Source organism: Dendropsophus ebraccatus, chromosome 1 (assembly GCF_027789765.1).
Source record: "Dendropsophus ebraccatus isolate aDenEbr1 chromosome 1, aDenEbr1.pat, whole genome shotgun sequence".
In the NCBI taxonomy this organism is placed as follows: domain Eukaryota; kingdom Metazoa; phylum Chordata; class Amphibia; order Anura; family Hylidae; genus Dendropsophus; species Dendropsophus ebraccatus.
Window position 1 is genome coordinate 197073091 of NC_091454.1, and position 23559 is coordinate 197096649.

The following is a 23559-nucleotide window of genomic DNA, read 5'->3' on the forward strand; positions in this document are numbered from 1 at the left end:
TAAGATGTAACTCAAGGTATCTAGCCTCGGGCAGGGGCATAGCTAGGATTCATGGGGCCCCATAGCAAACATTTTTAAGGGGCCGCCCACCCCTGTCTGCTTTACTGCTGGTGCACTGAACTCTGTACAGAGCTCTGCACATTTTCATTTCCTACTTGATTGTCAGCTGGAGAACAGAGCAAAGATCTCTGTCTTCTGCTTGTTAACCCTTTTTTTGTGTTGCAGCATGTAAGTAAACATTGGGTCACTTACACACTGCAGTACATAAGGGGTTAAGCAGAAGGACACACGCTCTTACATTCTACCCCGGGCCCCCCTCCTGCACAGGCCCCATAGCAACTGCCTACCCTGCCTCTATGGTAGATACGCCACTGGTCTCGGGTAAGGTGATGACGGGTATGTTTACAGTTTAACCCCTTAACGACATCGGGCATAAATTTATGCCCTCGCGCCCTGGTACTTAACGCATCAGGGCGTAAATTTACGCCCGATGTTTCCCCGATCACTGTGTGTTCGCACGCAGCGATCGGGGAAGATGGCCTGCTATAAATCATAGCAGGCCATCTTAGCGTCTCAGCACGGGGGGTGGTTAACACCCCCCGTGCTTACGATCGCCGCTATTGGCTGATCAATTCAGATCAGCCAATAGCGGCGATCGGAACCTTTCAATGGCAGTCGGTGCTGTCCGAGGACAGCACCGACCGCCATTACTGTAAAAAGTAATGGTGGTCACGATGGCCGGTGGCACGGCGATCAGAGTCCACAAAAATAGTAAATACCTGCTCTGGACCCCTCAGCTAGGTAGCTGAGGGGTCCAGAGCAGGTATTTGTACATTACTCACCTGTCCCGGGGTCCTCATCGGCGTCTTCCGGGTTCGCGGCGTCCTCCGTCATTCCGTCGGGTCTTCGGCTATTTCCGGCGGTCCCCATCGGCTTTTTTCAGCTCCAGCCTCGTCTTTTTCCGGATTTTGTGCTCTGCTGCCCTCTAGCGGCTGATGTGTAATACACTTATCAGCAGCTACAGGGATGTTCAGAATGTAGAAAAAGTGTTTTTTGTTTTTTTTTCTATTTTCCGCACCCTATCGGCGCTGAGTGTTGATCAGCATCGCACGAAAGTGCGCTGCTAGTCAGCAACTCCTCCTTTTTGGCGTAGGGTGTTTTTTTTCTATATTCTACTGCCACGGTCTGCTGATAAGTGCGGCATTTATCAGCAACTCCTTTGTTGGCGTAGGTTTTTTTTTTTTATAGTTACTGTAAAAAAAAAAAACTACATTACACCACACTACATTGAATAAAGTTTGACACTACACCACTACATACCCCATATACCAATCCCCGTATAAAAATGGCCCCCAGGGTGTTTTCGGCGTCAGAGGGATACGTTATTATTGCCTCCGACACCGAAACAGCCAGTGAGGATGAATGGGGGGATCCTTCGTTCCTCCATTCATCCTCATCATCCAGTGACGTGTCCGGGGGTAGCGTAGCGTACGCTGCCCCCCAGACACGTCTTTTCCGCCAGTACCGTCCCAATAAGAGATTACGGTATGGCGTGAAATTCTCCAAACTCTGTGAGAGTACCTCAGGGTACACTTACAGATTTAGGGTACGTGCACACTGCGGAATGGCGAAGGATAACCCTTCGTGCATTCGGCAGCTGGCACCCGCCGGCGGACTAATGCGGGCGCGTGTCTCCACCCGTGTCATTGAGACTCCAATCTATGCATGGGCGGATTCCATCGTCCATCCAAAGAATGAACACGTTGGACGGAGAGCGGAATCCGCCCGTGCATAGAATGGAATCGCACGCCTGCATCACTCCGCCGGTGGGTGCCAGCTGTGGAATGCACGAAGGGTTATCTGTCGTGATTCCGCAGTGTGCACGTACCCTTAGAGTGTATGTAGGAAGGGACACCCGAATCCAGCCCCAGATGCCCCCTCCCCCCCATCCTCGGAACAAGTGGGAAGATCGTTGGGGAACTGATCTTCCCACTGCTGGATAAAGGTTACCACCTGCACGGAGAAAACTTTTATACCAGCACCCCCTCTTCCGGTCCCTCCCTGCCCGAGCTACTGTAGCTTGGGGCACGATCCGAAAATATCAGAGGCAGTAATAGAGCCCTAATATTTAGCAGCCATGGAGCGGACCCAGCATTTCTGGATATGAAGGACCCCGTATCGCACCAGGACAGCATTTTCCAGGTGACGTCCCCCACACTGAAAAACGGGAGACCCAAGAAGAAGTGCAGAGTGTGGGGTAACAGGGGGATCAGGAAGGACACCATTTTCCAGTGTGACGCCTGTCCTGATCACCCCGGCCTCTGCATACTGGATCGCTTCAAGGCGCACCACATGTCATTGGAGTTCTACATTATCTAAATTCTATATAGAAAAAGTATTGGTGGGCACAGCCTCAATAAATAAATTAGCCAAAAATCGGGGTGCCGGCAGCTGGTCAAAAACATTAATAAACCAAAGAAAAAAAACAGCGACACAGCCATATAAAGTCGCACACCCAAAAATAGAAAAATACTTTATTTGTACAAAATTCACACAACAAAGAAACAGTTAAAACCAATTAAAAGAATGGCAGCAAAATACAAGCGCCATACAGAAACCGTATGCGCCCTCACAATATTCTGGGCTACAAAAGTACTACCAGGTCACACAATATAGGAAGGACTAATGAACCTAATAACCAAAACATATAATCCAAAAAAAACATGTAATGTTATTCAAAATAAGCCATAATATGAAGCAAGAAAAATTATATGTATATAAAGAAATGAGGAAAATGTAAATACAATATATGTTAACCCAAATATTAAACAGTCAACAATCAATATGTATCATTAGTCCACCCTGGTATACAAACACCTATACCCCACGCGTTCCGTTATGTCCCCATGCTTACTCCTGATGAAGTTATGGGGACATAACGGAACACGTGGGGTATAGGTGTTTCTATACCAGCACAGGAGCTTTGTAATTGCGACATGGCCTCCATCCTCCATTCCAGCCTCTAAATGGCGCTCTGTCCCTTTGGTGGCTTGCCCTGTGCCCATATGGCACATTATGCCCACATATGGGGTATTTTCGTACTCAGGGGAAACTACCCTACACGTTTTGTGTTCATTTTCTTTTTTAACCCCTTGTGGAAATGGAAAAAAATCAAGGCTAGACCAACATTTAGTGTAATTTTTGTAAAATTTTTACTCTAAATCATTAATCTTGTCATGATTTTTTCATTTTCACAAGGGGCTAAAAGATAAAAAAACACTAAATGTGTAGCGCAATTTCCCCTGAGTCCGTAAATACCCCACATGTGGACATAAAGCGCCATGTGGGAGCAGGGCAAGCCTCCGAAGGGAAGGAGCGCCATTTGGATTTTGGAGGTTGGATTTGGCTAGAATAGATGATGAACGCCATGTCACATTTACAGAGCCCTCGTGCTGTCAAAACACTGGAAACCCCCCACAAGTGACCCCATTCTGGAAACTACACCCCTAAAGGAATCTAACAAGGGGTGCAGTGAGGATATTGACCCCTGGATGACGGGCACATTTGTGCCATGAAAGTGAAAAAAATGAAAATATTCCCTTTCACGTCACATTGTTCCACATTTGTGCCCGTCACCAGTGGGGTCCATATGCTCACTGAACCCCTTGTTAGATTCCTTGAGGGGTGTAGTTTCCAGAATAGGGTCACTTGTGGGGGTTTCCAGTGTCTTGGCAGCACGAGGGGTCTGTAAATGCGACATGGCCCTTGAAATCCTTTCCAGTGAAATTCAGCTTCCAAAAGCCAATTGGCGCTTCTTCCCTTTGGAGGCTTGTCCTGCGCCGCCTTGGCACTTTATCGCCACATGTGGGGTATTTCCGTACTTGGGAGAAACTGCGCTACACATTGTGTCTTTTTTTTCCTCTTATCCCTTTAAGAAAATGAAAAATTGAAGGCTAGAACAACGTTTTAGTGTAAAAAATAAATTTTTCTTTTTTCACGCCATATTGTTCTGTGAAGCACCTGTGGGGTCCAAATGCTCACCGCACCCCTTGTTACATTCCTTGAGGCGTGTAGTTTTCTAAATGGTGTCCCTTTAGGGGTGTTTTTTAGGTTTTGGCACCCCAGAGCCTCTGCCAACCTGAAGTGGTACAGTCAAAAATGACCAAATATAACGGAGGCGTTGAAATTCACTAGGCGCTCCTTTATATCTGAGGCTTGTGGTTGCGTCAAATAGCGCAATAGGGCCACATATGGGGTATTTCTATAAACTGCAGAAACGGGACAATAATTATTGGGGTGCATTTCTCTGGGAATAGGTTTATAATTATGAAAAATATTGGATTACAATAAAATCTCTGCACAGAAAATTAAAATTTTCAAAAATTTCTTACACACTTAGCTTTTATTTCTGTGACTCCCCTAAAGGGTTAAAAAAAAACTTTCTGGATATGCTTTTGCAGAGTTTGGGGGTGCAGTTTCTGAAATGGGGTGCTTTGTGGGGCTTTCTAACATACAGGCCCTTCAAATACACTTTAAACCTGAACAGGTCCCTAAAAATATCTGATTTTGAAATTTTACTGAAAATTTGGAAATTTGCTGCTAATGTTTTAAGCTTTCTATTGTCTAAAAAAAAAAATTAAAGATCGTTTAATAAATGCCGCCAACATAAAGTAGACATGTTGCTAATGCTATTTAATATATAATTTATGTGGTATAACCACTTTCTGTATAAGCAAAAAAGTTTCAAAGTTGGAAAAATGCATTTTTTCACATTATTTGGGTTTTTTTCATAAAGATTCGTTATGAGTATCGACTCCATTTTACCAGAAATGTGAAGTACAATATGTCACGAGAAAACAATCTCAGAATCAGCCGGATAGGTAAAAGCATCCCGAAGTTATTAATGAATAAAGTGACACTGGTCAAATTCATAAAATTTGTCTCGGTCATTAAGGCCATTTCAGGCTCTGTCCTTAAGGGGTTAAACAATTGGACAACAAAACATAGTACAATACTAAGTGCAGTGAAACGTAGCTTTCATTGGTAAATACATGAATGGACAAAGTTACGCCACTAAAGTGGTGAATAATAGTAACATGGTGCATTTCCATACAGTGTGTGTGATTTATGACTCAAAAGTCACTGCACTTAGTATTGTACTACTTTTTTAGACAATTGTACTGCAGTAAGATATACTATATTACAAATAAATGATATAGTAGCTTCTGTGGTGGTGAGGGTCTCACTACACGGTACGATAATCTGCCCAATCAGGCAGAATTGGGTATATATCACCCCGTTTAGTTAGGACAGCGATCAGCCAAGGAGCCAATCTTTGGCTGACTGTTGTCTTTCAGGATGTTTAACCCCTTAAGGACCGTGCTAACTTTCGTTTTTGCGTTTTAGTTTTTTCCTCCATGTGCTTAAAAGCCCATAGCACTTGCATTTTTACACCTACAGACCCACATGAGCCCTTATTTTTTTGCGTCACTAATTGTACTTTGCAATGACAGGCTAAATTTTTCCATAAAATATGCTGCAAAACCAGAAAAAAATTATATGCGCAGTGAAATTGAAAAAAAAACGCAATTATTTTTCTTTGGGGGGGGCTTCATTTTTACGCCGTGTATCCTATGGAAAAACTTAGTTGTTATATGTTCCTCAAGTCATTATGATTAAAACGATATATAACATGTATAACTTATATTGTATCTGGTGGCCTGTAAAAAATTAAAACCATTGTCAACAAATATATGTCACTTAAAATCGCTCCATTCCCAGGGTTATAGCGCTTTTATCCTTTGGTCTATGGGGCTGTGTGAGGTGTCATTTTTTGCGCCATGATGTGATCTGTCTATCGGTACCTTGATTGCGCATATGCGACTTTTTGATCGCTTTTTATTACAATTTTTCTGGATTTGATGCGACCAAAAATGCGCAATTTTGCACTTTGGGATTTTTTTGCGCTTACGCCATTTACCGTGTGCGATCAGGAATGTGATTAATTAATAGTTCGGGCGATTACGCACGCGGTGATAAAAAAACATGTTTATTTATTTATTTTTATTTGTAAAATGGGAAAAGGGGGGTGATTCAGACTTTTATTAGGGGAGGGGATTTTTTATTAATAAAAGCACTTTAACTTTCAGTCCCTGGGGGACTTCTATATACACAGTACTGATCTCCCATTGAGATCAATCCTGTATATATAATAGAGCAATGATCCATCAGATCGGTGCTCTATTATAATGGTCTGCAGCAGACCATCTGAATAGATTGCCGAGCCGGGATCAGCGTCATTCCGACGCTGAGCCCCGGCCGGCTCATTAGAACGGATCTCCCCTCCGCGATCGCATCACGGGGGGGGGGGGGGGGGGGGATCCCCCACTAGACACCAGGGAGAGGGGGCACAGCTGCTATTCAAATGCAGCTGTCAGCTTTGACAGCAGCATTTGAATAGTTAATTAGCCGGCCGTGGCGGCTAATACACGCGGTCCCTGGCTGCACATAGCAACCGGGGACTGCGCGCTGCAGAGAGGGCTCACGCCGGGAGCCCTCTCTGTTTACTCTTAACGGCCGCATGACGGGTATACCCGTCATGCGTCGTTAAGAGGTTAAAAAAAATTATTACCCCTCTACGCTCCAGTGTCCTCCTGCCTGGTCTTTGCTGACCGGATTCCACCGATCCACATGTTATAGCCCTCTGTTTGCCAGATGAGACAGAAGGTAAAGTGCAGCTAGTCAGAGTGTGGTGCGGAATTATAGGTTGTAGCCTAGTTTGAAGAGATGGGTTTTCAGGTTACACTTGAAGGTCTTGATGGTGGATGAGAGCCGGATGTGTCGGTGTAGGGAGTTCCAGATTATCAGGGCAGCTCGGAGAACATTTTGGAGGAGGCTGTATGAGGTACGAACAAGGGGGAGCGCAAATGGAGGATCGAAGGTTGCATGAGAGATGCTAGTGGGATTTCTGGTCAGAGATATACAGGGGGGGGGGGGGGGGGGGACAGGTTGTGGACGGCCATGTATGTCAACTTTTTAAAATGGCAACGGGGAGCCCCAATGAAGGGATTGGCAGAGCGAAGGGAAAGGTGGATTAGTCAGGCAGCAGAGTTAAGGAGAGACTGGAGAGGATCAAGGGAGTTAGATGGAAGGCCAGAGAGGAGGATGTTACAGTAGTCCAAGCGGGAAATAATGAGAGCATGGACCAGCAGTGGTGAGAAAATATCAGAATCTGGAAATGAGCTTTAGGTGGAGGCGGCAGGAGGTGGTCAGGGTCTGAATGTGCAGCTTAAGAGTAAGGGTGGCGTCAAAGGTGACCCCAAGGCAGTGAACTTGGGGGACAGAGTGCAGCCATTGATTGCGATTGTGAGATTAGACGGCGGGGTGGAGGGAGATGGGGGAGAAGGATGATTAGTTTTATTTTGTCCATGTTGAGTTTTAGAAAGCAAGAGAAGAAGGAAGATTTAGCCGCTATACATCTGGAATCCTGGATAGCAGAGAGTTGACATCCAGACCAGAGAGGTAGATCTGAATATCATCGGCATAGAGGTGGTGTAATGATTATAACCTTCTGAAGTATTTGGATATTTAAAATAATCCAGTATTCTACATGGATTGAAAAAAAAAAAAAAAAAAAAATCACAGTACGTGAATGATTGAAGGAAGTGAGGAATACCCTGTATTGTGCAAGATCCTGAGCTCTATAAAAGTAGCCGAGAGGCAGCAGACTATAATAATCTAGGTGATCGCACAGACAACAAACGACATCTCCTCGTCCTCAGGATCGGAACATTTCTAGGATTTACAGCTTTTATTTAAAACCAAAAGGTATTTCATGACTACGATTCTATTTTATATTTGTATATACGTTACGGACCATGTTTTATTGTCTGCATCGCAATTTTATATAAAATTTTATTTCTACAGACATAATGGCAGCGGCAGAGGTACCAGAATCCAATGACATTTCAATGGAATACAGGTAAAAGTTTATATATTATAAATATATAATATTATAAATTTATATTCACCTTAGATTAACTCTTGTAGGTCTTGTACTATGATACATTCGGTCTCTGTGTGCTGCTGTATGTACCGCGCTGCATTAGAGATATAAGTAGTAATAAATTATAAGGGAGAATATCACTATGATTTGGCGTCTGATAGAAAATGCCTTATTTTGTAAAAAATGAAAGAAAATTTTTAAAAATGGTGTAAATTAAAATAAAACCACAATTGTACAGGATGATGCAATACAAATGTAAAAATCATCTATAATAAGAGTATAAGACCTTGAATTGTTTGTATCAGAATAATGACAGTAGGGGGTTACGCAATGGTATTTTTCTGTCTAATCTTCTGAATATTTATTTCCTTTGTTGTAGTGAGCATGCTGAAGAATTTTACTCTGATAACGTTTCCATCCAAAAAAAGGTGAATTACATAAAAAAAAAAAAAAAATTTCACTTAAATTATAATTTTTTTTTAATTTCGTGCTGGCTTTACCTGCCTCCCTTCCCCGACAGCCTCCGTAGCTAGAAAACGGAAGCTTGAGGCTTCCGGTGTCGATGGCTACCATCTGGGCTCTGTGATCACATCGCAGAGCCCCGATGGTGACCAGACAGAGAATTCTCCCTCTGTAGAGAGAATTCTCTGTCTGAAGCCCTATAGATACTGTGGTCGTGCTGAGTGCAGTATCTATAGGGTCCCCGGCTATCACTAATAGCCCGGACCCACTGCAGAGGACACAGGCACAGCTTCTGTGCCTGTGTCATTGGGAAACATAAATTAACGTCGCTGTGACCTCAGGCATAGGCTGCAGTGACGTTAATTTACAGTGCAGCAGCGGGAGGGGGTTATGATAGCAAGTTAAGAACATGATAAAAATTATAATTTTTGTTCCACAGACCAATAAGAAGCGTGTAGAATGGAATCACCATGAGGAGCGCTGGTCTACTTACCTTTCTGGAATAAAGCCTGAGATAAGGAAGCCGGAGAAACGCATGCGCTCCTTTAGGAAAGCCGTAATGCTTGTTGTAGTTTTGGAAAAGTTGAACAGTAAAAGAGGATGTGAGATGCAGAGCTTTTTTGAAGACAGTGACCTTCTGAATCACATCCTTGTGGAGGGTAAAATGATTCATAATTATTTACAATGTATAAAAAAAATATTATTATTATTATTATTATTATTATTATTATTAGGCCACACCTGTCCAAAAACAGTATATTGCCAAAAGAGGTATCAAAAATAATATTTATAGGATTTTTTTTAAAAAAAAGGTATCCAATTAAACATTATATATATACTGTATATCTCTCCATTATATAACTATTCTATTAAGTACTATTTGATATATAGAGCAGAGTAATATTCCGATTAATATAAGAAATATAGTTCAGTTCCTCCAATGACAGGTTGTAATTCTTATGTGACATAAATGTCGTCTATATATCTGTGTATGGCAATGATAAAATTATAATTTTTTTGTAACAGAAGACATAACTTACAATGAAATGGAATCTGAAGATACCCCAAAATCTCAATTTCAATACAATAAAACAACAGTGCATGTTATCAGAGACTACAAACAGAAGAGCTTAGCTGTACAAGAACTTCAGGGCAATGCTTGTCTTGTGGCCTTGTTTTTGGAAGGGCAGAATATTGAGCAAGAAGGTAAGCCTCTACATACAGCTATTATTCCATGTTCCACATCTGCTATAATATTAAGAAATAAGTAATTAACATCTATGTGTCAGGGGTCGTCCGGCTCCTCACACCGCTGGAGCGTTCGGCTGGCCCCATCCTGACTGCGTCCCTGGCATGGGTGCAGGAAGCACGCCAACGACACTCCTAGCTACCGGCCGGGTTGCTAGGTGCACAGCGGCATTCAGTGATTCTACCGCGGCCGGGGCTGCCCTGCCCCTGGCTGAGTGGCACAGCTGCTATATGTCAGGGTTAAATGATTGGCACTGCTAGTTATGCTGCTGTATGTGTCCTGGACTGGAGTCTCACATCCAATCACGCCTGGGGGCTGGAACTCCAAGTCAAAAAAGGTATCCTCCCATGCCTGTATCCCTTGCCTTGCCTAGCCTAGTTTACTAATGTGTCTTGAGCAAGCATTCCTAATGCACTGTGTACTTAGTATTCTGACTTCTGGCATTTGGACTTTGACTATTCTCTTGGATCACATTTTGTACTGCACCGCCCTCTTGTTGCTCACATGGACCTCTGATCCTGTTTTATTGTGTTGTGTTTGTCTTGTCTTTGTTCCATGTTCACACTTAGAAAGAATTAGGGATCGCCGGGAGTTGTCCGCTGCCGTTAGGCAGGGAAAGTGGGGTGGGCCCAACCTTCAGGGCTTCACCTGTCTTTGGTCTTCCTGGTCCCATATCCTGACACTATGTCTACTCTTGCAGCAAAAATAAATTTGGACACCTACCTGACAGCTAAACCCGATATAAGAAAACTTCCAGTTACATTGGGTGTTGCAGGCCGCCAACTCTATTTATGCTGCACTACTGAAGAAGGGAGGACAGAGCCAGTTCTAAGCCTGAAGGTGAGCACTCATGAATGGTTATTAGTGTGACCTCAATATAGAACACTGACAGACTTACCAATATAAATACCATGATACATTTCTATCTAAATGGGATTGATAATTTTTTTAAAAAATTGACTTCTAGACCTTCTTACATGCGTTTTCTGTAATTAGTTAGGGGTTTACTATTTACTGTTAGGTGTGGACTACAGATAAGCGAACCTCGAGCATGCTCAAGTCCATCGGTGGCTGCTGAATTTGGATAAAGCTCTAAGGTTGTCTATATCCATGTTTTCCACAAGGCCTTAGGGCTTTATCCAACTTCAGCAGCCACCGCTAATCAAATGCCGAAAGTTCGGGTTTGGATGGACTAGAGCATGCTCAAGGTTCGCTCATCTCTAGTGTGGACACATCTTCAATAACTGTCAGACAGATGATCGTTTGGCCAACAGTTATCTTTCCTGTCCCTCATATACATATGACATACATTTATGTGTTCTCTATGGGAAGGCATAAGCTGCAGCCAGACTGCTTATCCATCTGAGAACAAAGGGTTTGGACAGTGAAAATCCATCATGACCGACCCCATCTCCACCGACAACATATGTTGGTGAAGACTCAGGAGGCCCCATACGCCTTAGGTATGCAGTGGCCCTAGCATTCATAAAAAAAACAATGGTGAAGATCAGTGGCGGATTATAATGTGGGCAGGTTTGGGCGGCCGCCCGGGGCCCGAAGCTCCAAGGGGGCCCATGCCGCGCCGCCCACATTATAATCCGCCCACGCCACTGCGGCCCGGCCCGCCAATGCACTCTTGTGACCGCAAGCATTATTTCGCTTGCGGTCACAAGAGTCCCCGGCTGATGTGCGGCTGCCGGGGGTGTCTCGTCCTATCCCCGGCAGCACACGCATCACACAGCTCCCTGTATGCCTGGTGCCCTGACTTCCGGTATTGGGAGCGCACGTTAGAGACGCTCTGTACCGGAGGTCAGGGCCCAGGCGGCACAGTGAGCTGTGTGATGCGTGCGCTGCCGGGGATAGAACGAGACACCCCCGGCAGCCGCACATCAGCCGGAGGCAGCCGGGGACAAACCAGGAGCCAAGAGGATCGACGGGGGAACGGATGGCAGGTGAGTTGTGTTTTTTTTTTTTATTTAACTGACTGCTGTACAAGGGGGGGGGGGGGGGAGACCATCTATAAAGGGGGGAAAGAGGGGAACCATCTATAAAGAGGGGAAAAGGGGGACCCCCCTATAGATCAGCACCCTCCTCTCCTGACATCCTCTGTGCTGCTTTGACCTCCCCTATAAGACCAGCAGCCTCCTCTCCTGACATCCTCTGTGCTGCTGGGACCTCCCCTATAAGACCAGCAGCCTCCTCTACTGACACCCTCTCTGCTGCTGTGACCTCCCCTATAAGATCAGCACCCTCCTCTCCTGACATCCTCTGTGCTGCTGTGACCTCCCCTATAAGATCAGCACCCTCCTCTCCTGACATCCTCTGTGCTGCTGTGACCTAGGGGGGGGGGGGGCAACATCAGGGGACCGGGTGAGTTGGCAATATGTTAATTGGGTGGGTGGACAATGCTTACTGGGGGTAGCAGCAAGGGACTAAACATTATGTTTATTGGGGTCAGCAGGGAGGGGAGGCAGGCAGTGTTTATTGGGGACAGCGTGTGTGTGTGGGGGGGCAGAAGCGGATCATAATGTGGGCGGATTGACTGGGGGGGGGGGGGGGCAACATTTAATCCGCCACTGGTGAAGCTGCTAGGCCTCCTGAAACTTGGATAACAAAATATGTAATGGGGTAGTGGGGGGACCTCTAGAATTTCGATATTTGGTGAATGTGCTTTAACCTAAATTTTAGCTAAACTGCTCTTTTGTGTCTTTCCTTTAGGAAAAAGGCAACAATGACTTGTTACCCTTCATGTTCTACAAACAGTTAGTGAACAACAAGTACAACTCATTTGAATCGGCAGCCTTCCCTGGCTATTATATAAGCACGTCTCAGCTAGAGAGAGAACCAGTGCAGCTGAAGCCAGAAAACAATGAAATCTTCCTTCGAGATTTTATCCTGAATCCACATTTTTAGTTTTCAGTCCAACCATTTCTATGTATGTACCATGTACAGAGTAGTCTTGTTCTAATCTGTTACCTAAGGAGAGTTGTGCCCCCAAAGTGGCAAAAAGCTGCCTTAGTGGACCAGTTTATGGAACAATCATGTACAGATGATGAATCCCTCAGAAACTCTGAGGTCCTCCTTAGAAGTAACAGAATCTGCGGTATAAAGAACTTTTATAAAGTTTAAGGGGAAAACCAAAAATTCTGTGCAAGCAATTGGTGGTGGGTAACATAATAAAGAATGTATACTTACCAGTTCCCATGTCCCCACAGGGCTTCTGGACCCCTGCCATCGTAATTTTCTTTCGCTTCCTGGTATGTCACAACTAGGGTGAAAGTACTAAACCCTGCTGATGGATGTCTTGCCCCAGTCACTGAATGGCTGAGCAGTAAATCTGTCAGCTGGCTGTGACATTGCAGGAGAGAGAGAAGGAGGATGTCAGCGGGGGTCCGGGAGCAAGGACTCGGCACTGCGGGGATCGGTAAGTATAGATTCTTTCTACACCCCCATGGCTGCACTGTATTATTCGTCTCCTTTAAGTTCTTATTTAGAGAACAAGTAAGTAACTTGCTGAAGAGTTTATATTATGATCTTCAAAAGTAAATTAATATTTATATTAATTATTTTAAAGTGAGAGAAACACTGGAGGCGGGCCGACCCACCCCCAGTGGGAGGAAACCCCCATCCCTCTACGACGCGGCTCCCTTAGAATCAATATGGAGCCGTGTCATAGAGGGATGGGGGTTTCCTCCCACTGGGGGTGGGTTGGTCTGCCTCCAGTGCTTCAGCCCCGGGCCTGATAGTACATTCACTTTAAGTATTGTTACATTCACTTTAAGTATTGTTTTATAATATGTAATAGCTTATAATTTATACTGCTTTGTAAATTATGATTTTTATATAAAAATGCTATTTTATGCAGGTGAATAAATAAAAACAACGAACTGAAATTATAAATTTATGGGTTTTACTTGGAAAATGAAAGTTAAATATTTGTAATCTATTTGAATCGTTATATAAAACCAATACAAAAATCCATAAACGTGATATCAATGTTGGTGGATAAAATTACAGTATTTTCCTGTGTATAAGACTACTTTTTAACCCAGATAAATCTTCTCAAAAATCAAGGGTAGTCTTATATGCCAGGTATTGTCTTAGTCTTATAGGACGGGTGATGAAAAACTTTGAAACTGGACTGGAAAATCTGGGGTTGCGGCATATGGTGGGGGGAGCTAAAAACGGCCACATCCCCGTCGTATACAGCAGCCATATAAAGGGCAGAGCAAGCTGAAGGCGTCCGGGGTATGGAGGGAAAAAAAAAACAAAAAAAAAACACAAACATACCTCTTTCACCCCTCTAGCCCGCCCTTGTATCCTACCAGTATTACTGTACCTCCTTCTCTGCCTCTCAGATCTTGCCGCTGTCTGATGTTTTTTATTAATTTTTATTTGGTGTGCGTTGAAAGAGGGGTAGTCTCATACGGTGAATATATCCCAAGCTCTATATTTTAACTGGAAAAGTTAAAGGTTGTCTAATACACCCAGTCGTCTCATACGCCGGAAAATGCGGGTACCTAAGTTACAGGAAAGGGAGATATTACAGCTTTGGGTGACAACATGCCGGATGTGGATTGGAATATCCCTTGTGCACTTACATATAAAAGTAAAAATATAATAAAAGGCTCTTACAGGGTCATCTCAGCTTGTGAGGTCACCAACCTCTCTGCCGATAAAAACAAAGACGACCACCTTGCAGTCTATTATTTCCTTTGCGGGAGCTGCTGCTCCTGCTCACTATGGCGTCCCTGCGCCCAGCCTTCTCCTTCCATCAGCGGCTCACTCTGCAGGAGCACCTGGAGCGGAGGAGCTGTCTGGACGTATATGGGGAACAGGCCCAGCCACATGTCTTTCCTATAGCTGTCTGCACCGCCTGCCACCTTTACCTGGGAGCGACTGTTCGGAACACCACTTCTGGGCATCTTCAGGGGTCCCAGTAATAAGTCTATGGTTTAGTAGCCCCATAGGACCCCGGCACTATAGATAATGTGGTGTTGTGTGGGTACAGCTGTCAGTGACCCTTTAAAATTGCAACCTGTGCTGTGATTAGTTGTTATGGGAACAATATTGGGTAAATACTCTTTTCTTCAAGCAGCTTTCATAAATGGGGCCCTGTGTGTTCATTGCTTTACACTATCCTCAAGTTACTGCTTGTGTTGTGGACATGAGCTTTGGTCTCCTAACACTACTTGCTGACAGAGCTCCCCTCAAACCCCTCGTTCTCAGCGTTCGGTGGTGTCATATGTTTTGTGTTGCACTTGGTGGAGGGGGGGCCCCATAGTTCATAGTTCACTGCTATGGGGCCCCATGAATCCTAGCTTCGTCCCTGGCTGGGGGGCTGAAGGTTCAGGTAGTTGTTTTTATGCCCTGGGGGGGGGGGTTGGGGGGGGCGGGGGAGACAGGGTCGGGTATTGGATGTTGTCTGGTGTGGTGGGAGGCTTTAGGATTTGTATGTTGCTTTGTATGTTTCTGGGGCTTGGGTTTGGGGTGGAGGCAGAGTTGTCATATGCTTTAATATCTATCTATACATTTATATCAATTCTTTTTTTCTATTTCTTTTCAAACACGAGTATGTATTTTTAAAGGCGATACTTTGAGAGTTAACATTTATATCTATTTTGTTTAGACTTGAAGCTTAGAGGTACAAAAGACTGTTGTGCTCTCGGTTAGAGTGGGTTCACATTGAGGAATTCTCGCGTTTCGCTGATCCCGCCGAAAGTAGTGACATGTCCGTTCTTTCGGCGGAAGCAGCCGGCTCATAGAATGGTGTCTATGGAGCCCACGGAAAGGCATGCGGCCGTGCACATGGACAGTCAACGGATATCCGCGGAGTTTATCCTCAAGAATTCCATAGTGTAAACCCACCCTTACTCTCCACGACTCCATTTTGCTTTAGTTGAGCCCCAATAAAAAAAAAAATTCAAAAAAAGGAAAATCTTATGTGCAGTTCAGTAAGCCAGGTCTTAGCATTAACCCATAAAACAATTGGAGTAGGTGCACACTGGACAATAGGCAAGGAATTTGAAGCGGAATCCGCTCTTAATTTCAGCTTGAAATTTCTCCTGTAAATTATGGACCAAGCAACGTCCCATTTTGTTCAATGGGATAAAAGTCAATGTGGTATTACGGAGAAAATTTACTTTTCCCCTATCCACAGGATAGTGGAAAAGTATGAGATCCTGGGGGTGGGGCAACCTCTGAACCCCCTGGCGATCTCTTTATCGTACTTCTTATGGAGCGTCGGAGGGAGCCGAGTAAATCGCTCTTCCAGTGCGCTCGTCTTTTTTTCGACGCTCCATAGGAATAAATAGAGTCGTGGCTCACGTGCGGAAACCACGGCTCTATTCATAACAGAGGCGGCCGGGGTCCGATACGGAGATCGCCAGGGGGTTCGGAAGGGGGCCATTCACAGACATAACATACATTACAAAGTTGTATAACTTTGTAATGTGTGTTATTCTGTGAATAATTTTTTATCGCCGGACAACCCCTTTAAGTGTGGACATACTCATACAGCTAACTCCCTCTTATTACCCCAGCACCCACTGCCACAGGGGTGCTAGGAAGAGCCAGGTACAGGTACATAAATGTCAGTCTGTGCCTTGGGTGGTAATGCGTTGGCTGGGCTCTTCCCCACTCTAGTACGATTCAGGCTGTTACTAATTAGTATTAATTTGGCTGGTTATAGAAAATAAAGGAGAACCTTTGTTTTTTCTTGCATATATTTAAAACAAACAAAACAACCACACATGTTTAAAAATAATCTTTTTTGAAACTGCCCCACCCCCAACCCTTTAGAAGATAACCTTTCCTCTTCTTCCTGAAGTAGTTTGCATCCTCTTCCTGTAAAAAATAAAATAAAATTAGAAGGAAAAAAAAAAAAAATCCAATCCAGCCCGGACCACACTTAAATGGCTACCTCTGTTAGCATAATGGAACACTAACATTCATTAGCTTCTCAGGTACATTCGCTTTAATAAGACCTATGCATAGAATGGTGCCGCTATTCGTTTTGTGAACCACAGCCCGGTTTCCGTGTATGGGGCCGTTCTATCCACGGGTACTGGGCTGGGGCTGAAGCACTGGAGGTGGGCCGGCCCGCCCCCAGTGGGAGGAAATCCCCTTTGACGCGGCACTATTAGAATCAAGATAAAGCTTTGTGAGTATGTGTTTCTCTTAATAGAGTGGCATGACATCTATGAAGAAATTGCTACAATATAGGTAATATCGTAAAGTATGTATAACCTGTGATTTTGGCCACAATTTAATCTAGAACAGGACACACAATTGATTCTTCACCCTAAAATGGGGTCCTTGAGGAAGGCAGTAGGACTACATACAGCCATCGGCTGCATCCAGGTTTTCTTGGTAGCCCTAGGGCTGCATCCAACTTCAGCAGCCGTAATGAATCAAACGAGAAAAAGTTTGACAGGCCCAGCTTCTCTGCCAGGCATCCAAACCCCTCCTTGCAGTGGCGTAGCTATAGGGGGTCGCAAGGGTCGCCATAGCGACCGGGCCCTAGCTAGGGGGGCTACTGGCCCCCCTCACCACTTCCTGTCACTCTGCAGTTCTCCCCAACTGGCTATGATAATGACAGCCAGTTCGGGAGAAATGCACTAAGCACAGGCCTCCAGGGAAAAAAAAGTAACAGACGGGCAGGAAGGAAGGGCTGTCCCCTGCGCTAAGGCCCCCCTCCTGTCTAAGCATAGCTGCCAGACACTGCTGACAGTCGACCCCATTACATGGCTCTAGAAGGAGGAGGAGGAGGAACATGTCTGCTGCACAAGGCCTCCCAGGATGCTGATCAGTGGGGGAGAGGACAACGTTACAACATGTCTCCCTGCTGGAGGAAGCTCCGCCCACAGACTGCCCGGCAGGAGAGGAGTGGAGGACTATGTAAGTGCTTCTGTGTACAGTGTGTGTGTGTGTGTGTGTGTGTGTGTGTGTGTGTGTGTGTGTGTGTGTGTATATGTCTGTCTATATGAGTATATGTGATTGTATCTGTCTATGTATATGTATGTTCATGTCCATATGGGTATATGGGACTGTAAGTACCTTTGTGTACAGCATATGTGTGTATGGGTATATATGTACCTGTGTGCATGTGACTGTATGTGTCTCTATCAGTGCCGCTTTAACCAGAGGGCACATGGTGCACGTGCACCGGGCCCACTAGTTAAAGGGGCCTCCCCAGCAGGCTGGCCGTTGCTATGTGCGACCAGTGCGGTCGCACAGGGCTCCGGCCACCAGCCTGTCAGGGGGGAGCGCCATGGATGGGTAATCTACTTACCCCTCCATGGCGCCCCCTCCATGGTGGCCAATGCCCCCATACAATGCCCCCCATGGCAGCCAATGCCCCCATACAATGCCCCCCATGGCAGCCAATGCCCCCATACAATGCCCCCCATGGTAGCCAACTTCCAGGACACAGGCAGCATCTCTTGTACCCCGCTGCCTGTGCCGGAGGATGATGGCAGACCGGAGTGTCGGGAGAGGAGCTGCTGGGGCCGGCGGACAGGTGAGTAGGACAGCGATCCCCTCCAACCGCCCAGCCCGCCCCCTCCATCGCCGCTTAGCCGATCAGGAGCCCAGGAAAGTGCTGCTCATTGCACTTTCCCGGGCTTTTGAACGGCGATAGAAGGGGCGGGCTGTGCGGGCGGAGGGGATCGTTCAGTGCCGCTCACTATGCATATGCATAGTGAGCGGCAATAGAGGGGGCGGGAGGGTCGGCTTCCATGCGGTGCTCGGCACGGCTTGGGAGCTGTCTTCGCTTTATAGGACGCACTTGGTTTTTCCTTCCACTTTGGGAGGAAAAAAAGTGAGTCTTATAAAGCGAAAAATACGGTATATTCATGAGCAAAACTTCATTTCAAATTCATATTAAAATTCAATTCTACATTTAAAAAAAATAAAATAATTTAAAGCTGGAGTCGGTACATTTTTTTCCGGCTCCGACTCCAGCCAAAGCTATCTCCGACTCCCGACTCCACAGCCCTGTTGCTAATACAGCTGACTTTACAGCTGGCAGGAGCCCCGAGCTTCCTCTCCTGCCTCCAGGACTTCTGCTAAGTGTAATATACAGGAGAGTGATTAGCTCCACCCCCATACATCGCAGCCAGACCTGAGCAGAGGAGGCAAGAGCCCCAGAGAAGAGCAGGAACCTGGACAGGTGAGATTATCTTTAGAACTACATCTCCCATCATTACCTTATAACAGGTCATGATGGGAGTTGTAGTTTTGCAGTTTGTGTTTCTCCAGGTTGGAGCAATACAACCTCCATCATGTCCTGCTCTCATTTCATGATGGGAGTTTAAACAGTTATTAGAGAATGGCATAAATATAGGAACAAGTGGTACAGTAGATAAGGAGACAGAGTGGCACAGTTCATTAGAACACATTGGCACATTAGAGGGCCTCACCTTAGAGTAATTGGATATGTTTTTATGGCCTCTGACTGCGCCTGATGAGGTGTGGGGGTGTGGGGGGAATGTGGGGGGAAGGGAGCATGATATGTAATCCCCAGATGATTTAGAGGTAGGTGATTTACCAGTAAAGGGAATCTCTCAGCTCCAATTCATATTTTAGACTGCTGGCACTGTTAGATAGCTATTAGGTCAAGGAGACACATTGTACCATTCATATAGTAGTCTGATTTCCTAATGTAGATAAATGCTTTTATTCTATAGTACGAAGAGTCAAAAGAGACTTTCGAGAGCTCCTGAATTGCAGCAATCTGTAACAACTTCTTACTCCCCCACCCATACCTGACCCTGCTAGGGACTCAGCTTCCAGGTGTCAATTAAACAGGGAGGGAGAGCAGGAGAGCATTCTGGCTTAGGACCCATTCACACTACGGATTCATGTCAATTCTTTGAACGGAGAGGCGTGAGCTTGCCCATTCAAAGATATAGCAGGAGGGATTCGGTGCGGAGTCCCCCCGGATGCTGGTTCCCGGCAGAATCTATGCATCAAATCCGTAGTGTGAACAGGCATTTACAGCTATTTAGGAGCTTTTTGCACCAGAGAACAAAAGCATTTTACTAAAATTCTAGATGCACAGACAGTTATTTGGACGATACCATGCGTCTCCTTGACCTAACCGCTATCTAACAGTGACAGCAGTTTGTAACTTAAATTTCAGATGACAGATTCCCTTTGAAATCCCAGTGCACACTGAAGAATAGGCAAGGAATTGAAGAGGAAAGCTTTCTGCTTGAAATTCCTCACCTATTAAGCTCTGACAGAATAGGAACAGAATTCAAGCCCCATTTACTTCTATAGGGTTCCTCTAGTGGAATCTGCCCAAAGAACTGACATTCTTTGGCCCCATTCACACTGAGCAAGAACGCTGGAATTCTAACATGCTCAGTGTCCTGCTTTAAGTGAATGAGAGGGGACACACTCCTCTGCTGCCGCTCTACGTTACATGTCACTTCTTTGAGTGGAGAGGGTAGGAAGTGGACGCACGCGCGCCCTCTTCTTCACTCAAAGAAGGACACTGAGCATGGCGGAATTCCGGCATTGTTGCTCAGAGTGAATGGGGCCTTTGGGTGGAAAGCAGATCAGAAAATTTCGTATAGAAATTCCACTGAGTGAGCAGAAAGCCAAACAATGGGGCAATGCTATGTTCATATTTTACGGACAGAATTTGGAGTGGAATCGGTGGCTAATTTCAAGTGGATACTGCATGAATTATGCGCCTATTCCTCAGTGTGAACATACCCTAATAAAACTAAAAAACTGCTCAAGCAGTTTACCAATGGACTGGATTGTCATCCTTACAAAATATGTACAAATTTTTGTGGATGCTCCCCTCCCCCCAAAAGGAAACAAACAAAAAAACAAACAAAACACATACACTAATAACTTTAAACAAAGTGCTAGAGATAGTGGTCACACCCTGGAGACAAATGAGATTGATACTCCAACGGCCAGATAAAGAAATAAAACCATAGCAATATGTAAACGCAGCCTAAGATAAAAGCTAATATTTTGATAATTAGAAAGCACCAATAAACAGTGTTTATAGCCACATATGTGGCAGTCTTTATACCTAGGGCCTCCAGAACAGGTGACGGCACTGCTACAGCTCTAATCCCAAGCATGCATATAAAAAAATACAGTAAAGAAAATATAAGAAATAGTCAAAGATACCTGCATAGGTGATGGTGAGATCCAATATGGCGCCTGGTCTGTTGGCGAATCCAATAGCGTCTTCTCCAAAAGAGGCGCCAATGCATGAGGGCTCGCACCTGAGAGGACCCCGAGAAAAAAAAAAAAATGAAAATGTATTGCAGTTTCTATGCAGTACAGCCACAGTATAATTGCATTGTACAACTGCACTGGAACATAACGTGAATACAATGCACCATGGGAACACAGGCCAAAAAACCACAAACATGTTAAAACACTTACCCATTTTACCCGTCTTATGCGCTCTTCCCGTCTTAAGAATCTTTCATATCTTTCCTTTCTTTCACGCCAGCGTCGTCGAATATTCAGTAGAACATATAGCACGAGTAATATATGCTTACGGAATATGCGGACTCGTGGTCCATAAGGCATTGGCCAGTTTTCCATTTTTGGCTTGGCAGGAGAAGCACATGGGGCTAAAATGTTTGTGGGTGGACCCTTTATAATGATGTGGGTGTGGCCGATTAGACAAGGGGGGGCTGGATTAGGGCAAATTATCTAGCTAGATAAGGCTGGGTTCACACTATGTTTTTGCAATCTGTTTTTTTTCATCTGTTTCAGCTCCAGTCACCATCACCACTCATACCACTGGTTACAACACTGTCTATTTTCTATTCATGCAACTAGTATACCCTGTTAATTAAGGTCTTGTTTAACTCATACAAAATAGAAACGCCCAGCAGTAATATGGTATACTAAAAACATGCTTTGTGCACTATACTACCCGTGTTGATAACTGTTTAAGGGTACAAACACACACAGCAGATACGCAGCAGATTTGATACTGTGTTCAGTTATTTAGATCTAATCTGCTGCGTATCTGCTGCGTATCGCAGCAGTAAATACGCAGCGTATATGCCGTGTGTGTTTGTACCCTAAAAACTTTAAATGCAAAAATAAAACCCCCCCAAAATTATGTAAGTCTAAAGTGTGCAGTTGAGATCTCTTTTTTATGGGTTGACATACTCGCAGTAGATACTGGCCTTAGGCTGGTTTTACACATGGCAGTTTTTTTTTATACTGCTATTGCAGTTTTTGAGGCAAACCCAGAAGTTCAAACTAATGAGTCAAATAAAGGGAGCCCTTGTATGTCTCATGGCTGCCAGATCAACGTCTTGCTTTGGCTCAAAAACTGCAGTGGCAATTTTCCAAAAATCTGCCTTGTGTGAAACCAGCCTTAAATTTTTGCAAATTGGACCTATGCTCTATATATGATGGGACTGTCTGGTCTTGCAGCCATTTTGGCGAGGTGACCGCCTCTGATTTTACGCCTACCCCGAAAAACGCTTTTCTTTCCCTACTTTCTGGTAACCTATCGCTTCTGCACAAAAGTGTACTACGCCATTTCTCGGCAGCAGCAAGATCTGTCATCCTGAGGCACTGGAAGGCAGTAGAGCCTCCCACAGTAACAGAATGGGTTGCAGGGGTTGATCTTCTGTATCGCATAGAATCTTTGATAGCAGTTGACCAGGCTAGGGTGCGCAAGGTGGAAGATACGTGGATGGCATGGTCCATCTACAAGACTGGCTCTGAGTTCCCACACTAGTTGTCCTAGAGCAGTGATGGCTAACCTTGACACTCCAGCTGTTGTAAAACTACAATTCCCATCGTGCCTGAACAACCAAAGATATGGCTTTGCCTGCCCAGGCATGATGAGAGTCATTGGAGCGGAGGAGCGTCTGCTCTCCCATAGACAGGCTATGGCACACTGAGGCAGACAGGATTCCGCCTAATTTACTCAGTGTGAACATACCCTTAGCGTTTTTAATGCAAACTTCTAATCCATATAGTTTTAATAAAATGTCTTATGTTTGTCTCGAAAACGCCACTCCTGGAAGCACACAAAAACACCAAAAGGCAAAAAAGTCAAAACCACCAGAAAAAATGACTAAATAATCAGTTTTTCTGGCAAATTTTTTGGAATATAAAAGCTGCAATCTGAGGGGGCTGAGGACAACTGCTCCATTTTCCTTGTATTAGATTCTGATAAAATTTCCCCATAGTGATGCAGTGGAACTTATGCTGATCTCTATTCCATACAGATTAAGGCTATGTTGGCGCGACGTGAGAGACCGGCCGTTCCGTGACCAAGCCGGGTCAAGTAACGGCCGGTCTCTGAAAAGATCATCCCAGCCGATACTGCAGTAACGGCCAGATGATCTTTATAGCCACAGAGTTCTGATCGAGATTTCAGCAAAATAATTTCTGTACCCGCTGCAGGCTGGCACATATACTTGCCATTGATGATCAGTGTCCTACGGTGTGGCTTCATTCCGGTCCTATGGCGTCGTTTAAATCCCGCTAGTGTCCACAGGACCTCGTCGCTAGCTGGCCCACAGAGTCAGGGTCTCCTATGCATCTCTAGGAGAGCACTCTCATAGAGATACATTGAATACCCTGATTTCTGGCCTTTAAATGCGCTGAAGAATGAAGCGGGTCAAGAGAATAGTGACGCCAGTGCCAACAGGATCCAAACAGCGCCAAAGGACTGGAATTAGGCCGTGCCACGGGACACAGATCGTCAATGGTAAGTATACCAGCCTACAGCGGGGGGAGAAAAAAAATTGTAATGCTTTTTTTAATGGATTAGGTTATAGAACAGACCAATGAAATAGAAGTACTTTGGCGTGTATGGATGACCTATCCC

The 23559-nt window shown here is 45.0% G+C and overlaps 1 protein-coding gene across 1 annotated transcript; it reads left to right on the plus strand.

Annotated features, from left to right (window-relative positions):
• The first annotated feature begins 7752 nt into the window (after positions 1–7752).
• On the plus strand, positions 7753–13289 carry LOC138784088 (interleukin-1 beta-like). Its single transcript, XM_069959626.1, has 7 exons — positions 7753–7827; positions 7927–7981; positions 8385–8433; positions 8907–9126; positions 9494–9673; positions 10417–10556; positions 12435–13289. Exons 2-7 carry the CDS (start codon positions 7932–7934, stop codon positions 12627–12629), a joined length of 834 nt encoding a protein of 277 aa, XP_069815727.1. The 5' UTR covers positions 7753–7827; positions 7927–7931; the 3' UTR covers positions 12630–13289.
• Positions 13290–23559: the final 10270 nt, after the last annotated feature.

Bases quoted from the DNA above. Each gene is read 5' to 3' on its own strand.
- LOC138784088 (XM_069959626.1), top strand. From the start codon at position 7,932: ATGGCAGCGGCAGAGGTACCAGAATCCAATGACATTTCAATGGAATAC. The intron at 7,982-8,384 runs GTAAAAGTTTAT...CCTTTGTTGTAG, and splicing joins GACATTTCAATGGAATACAG to TGAGCATGCTGAAGAATTTT. The intron at 9,674-10,416 runs GTAAGCCTCTAC...CTACTCTTGCAG, and splicing joins GCAGAATATTGAGCAAGAAG to CAAAAATAAATTTGGACACC.